Source organism: Monopterus albus, unplaced genomic scaffold, assembly GCF_001952655.1.
Source record: "Monopterus albus unplaced genomic scaffold, M_albus_1.0 scaffold82.1, whole genome shotgun sequence".
NCBI lineage: Eukaryota > Metazoa > Chordata > Actinopteri > Synbranchiformes > Synbranchidae > Monopterus > Monopterus albus.
In genome coordinates, this window is record NW_018127962.1 from 1,718,148 (window position 1) to 1,720,483 (window position 2,336).

The 2,336-nt window shown below is 39.4% G+C and overlaps 1 protein-coding gene across 1 annotated transcript in view; it reads left to right on the forward strand.

Annotated features, from left to right (window-relative positions):
• Nucleotides 1-2,336, forward strand: part of gabbr2 (gamma-aminobutyric acid (GABA) B receptor, 2) — a 181,887-nt gene that overhangs the window by 96,741 nt on the left and 82,810 nt on the right. Inside the window, exons 6-8 of the mRNA XM_020606858.1 lie at nucleotides 1-2; nucleotides 267-274; nucleotides 633-875. The exon at nucleotides 1-2 is cut by the window's left edge and continues 176 nt beyond it. Coding sequence (XP_020462514.1) covers nucleotides 1-2; nucleotides 267-274; nucleotides 633-875 — 253 coding nt within the window. The remainder of the gene's footprint in view (nucleotides 3-266; nucleotides 275-632; nucleotides 876-2,336) is intronic.

Consider the following 2,336-nt stretch of genomic DNA (forward strand, 5'->3'; position numbering starts at 1 on the left):
GAGTGACACCCACTGTTCTTGTAGGCTACATGTTGTTAACAAGTAATTTAATGTGACAGGAGACTTGAAGTCAATGTTTAATTAAATTAAGTGGGTAAATTCTGCAGTAGCACTGAGGTGAATAACGCACCTCAAATACACAGTGGTGTTTTATTAAAGGGTATGTGTGTCATCACTGAAAGCTTTATATTTTTTGTCTTGATTTTGTTTGATTTTCCCACTCATTTGCCTGCACCCTGATGAGCTCCTGTTACTGTGTTTGAGAGTAGGAAGAGTTCCTCTAATTGATTTTGTAGGAAATTGTGAGCATGGTAGAGAATTTATTTCCCTAAAAGACATCTTAGATGCATGTTTTTAAACCTGAAATGTCAACCAAAATCAATCAGAGGGCTTGTTTTCAAACTACACTATCCTGCAATGGTACATAGATCCCAAACAGCCTTACTTCCAGTAACTTTGTATCTCAAGTTGTGAAGAAAATAAGCACTTCTCCTTGGACCAAGTTACACCAGTAGGTGGATTTGAAATAACATTAAAGCCTCTCTATAGAACATCAACAGGCTGCATATACAGAGTCTGCAGATACTGTATGCATTTTCTTGTCTTGATTTCCTCTCGTGCTTCTCTTTCAGACCCCTAAGGAGTATGAGCGGGAGTACAGCAGAGAGCTTCAGCAGAAAGGTGTGGAGGCCAGCAAATTTCATGGTTTTGCCTACGATGGGATCTGGGTCATAGCTAAAACCTTGACTCGAGTGATGGAACTGCTCCGGATAAAACACCGGCAGAACCTCTACCACAACTTCACCGTGGATGACCGCGAAGTGGGAAAGATGGTGCTGGATGTCATGAACGAGACCAACTTCTATGGTGTTACGGTAAGTTATAGAATGGATTGCCATTTAAAATCAGAGCTTTTATTTACTTCTTTCACTTTCACACTGCACATGAAGCCATGAGAGAATCACACTGCACACTTGCTGACATATGCAAATGCAAGGATACTTTTCTTTCCATTTATCTATTCAGGGTGGGTCCACTGAGAGTCCACCTCTCATTTTCAGGGGCATCCTGTTCCCATTCACACAGTTACACATTCACACCTGGAACAACCACAGACTGACCTGTGGCCACTGAGCAGTTCCACTGGAGCAGTTAGTGTTAAGTACCTTGCTCAAGGGCACCACAGTGGTGTTACTGAGAGAGGGGAAAGCGTTGCTTTGTCACCTGTCCCACTCGGGTTTAGTCCTGCTGATCCAAGGATTGAACCGGTGACCTTCAGTCACAAGCTCTTACATATTCGATGTTCACCTGTACTGTACAGTATGTGCAGCAAATATTGATAAAGCTATACAGTGAAGGAGAGGGAGAAAGACAAACATGGTTTAAAGCAACACTGGTTAAGATGGATTAAGAAGTATATTTTTGGGATAATTCAGATGTATAGCTATACTGCTGGTATTTATGCTTGTAAGTGCTGTATGTTCAGTAAAATATGTAATATGTGGTGTAGCACCATACCAAGTCCTTTGAACTATCATTCCTCATCCCTCTACCCTCACCTCTCACCTCTCTCAGCACAGAACCACTCGGGGCTCCTGATCAGGACTTTATGAGTGAATCGATAACGTGATCACCCACTGATGACAAAAGTCTGGATGCACTTTGAGATTGTACAGTGTAAAGTTCTTACATTAAATATGATTGCTTTGCATAACATTACATTTTGAAACAGTCTGTAATTAACCTGCAATTAATTAATTGGTAAATGAACATGGCTATAGGTAATGAATATTTTAGGATACATAGAGTACATACTGGCCATTGTTTAATCAGCTTTATTCTTTTTATAATGATGTTTTTGTTTTGACAACTCCAATCCTCATAAGAATAAAAAAAAAAATCTGAGCAGAAGTGTTGTGCATGTGGTTAACACAATATATTGTTTGCAGATGGCAACATTGCACAATAAACACATCAGAGATACAAGATTAGTCAACTATTACAGAATTTTCAGGGATTATATGAAATGAGATCAAAAGTGTTCTCTACTGTATGTAGCACAAACATACAGTAGGAAGGCAATTTCCTTTGCACACTGTGTGCATTATTTATGGTATTTTGGAATTCAGCTATTACATGGCATTAAATAAAACGATTTCATGTGCACGAACCAGTGAAATGCCAAATAATGCCTGTTTACCATTGTTTTAAATGTTATGTATGCATATGTGCTTGGTCATACAGGGGTCATACCCTGACTTTGAGCCTCGTTTATCCCATTGTCATGATTTTACACTTTGTTTGCTGTGTAAACACACGTCTTGTGGGAACAAACG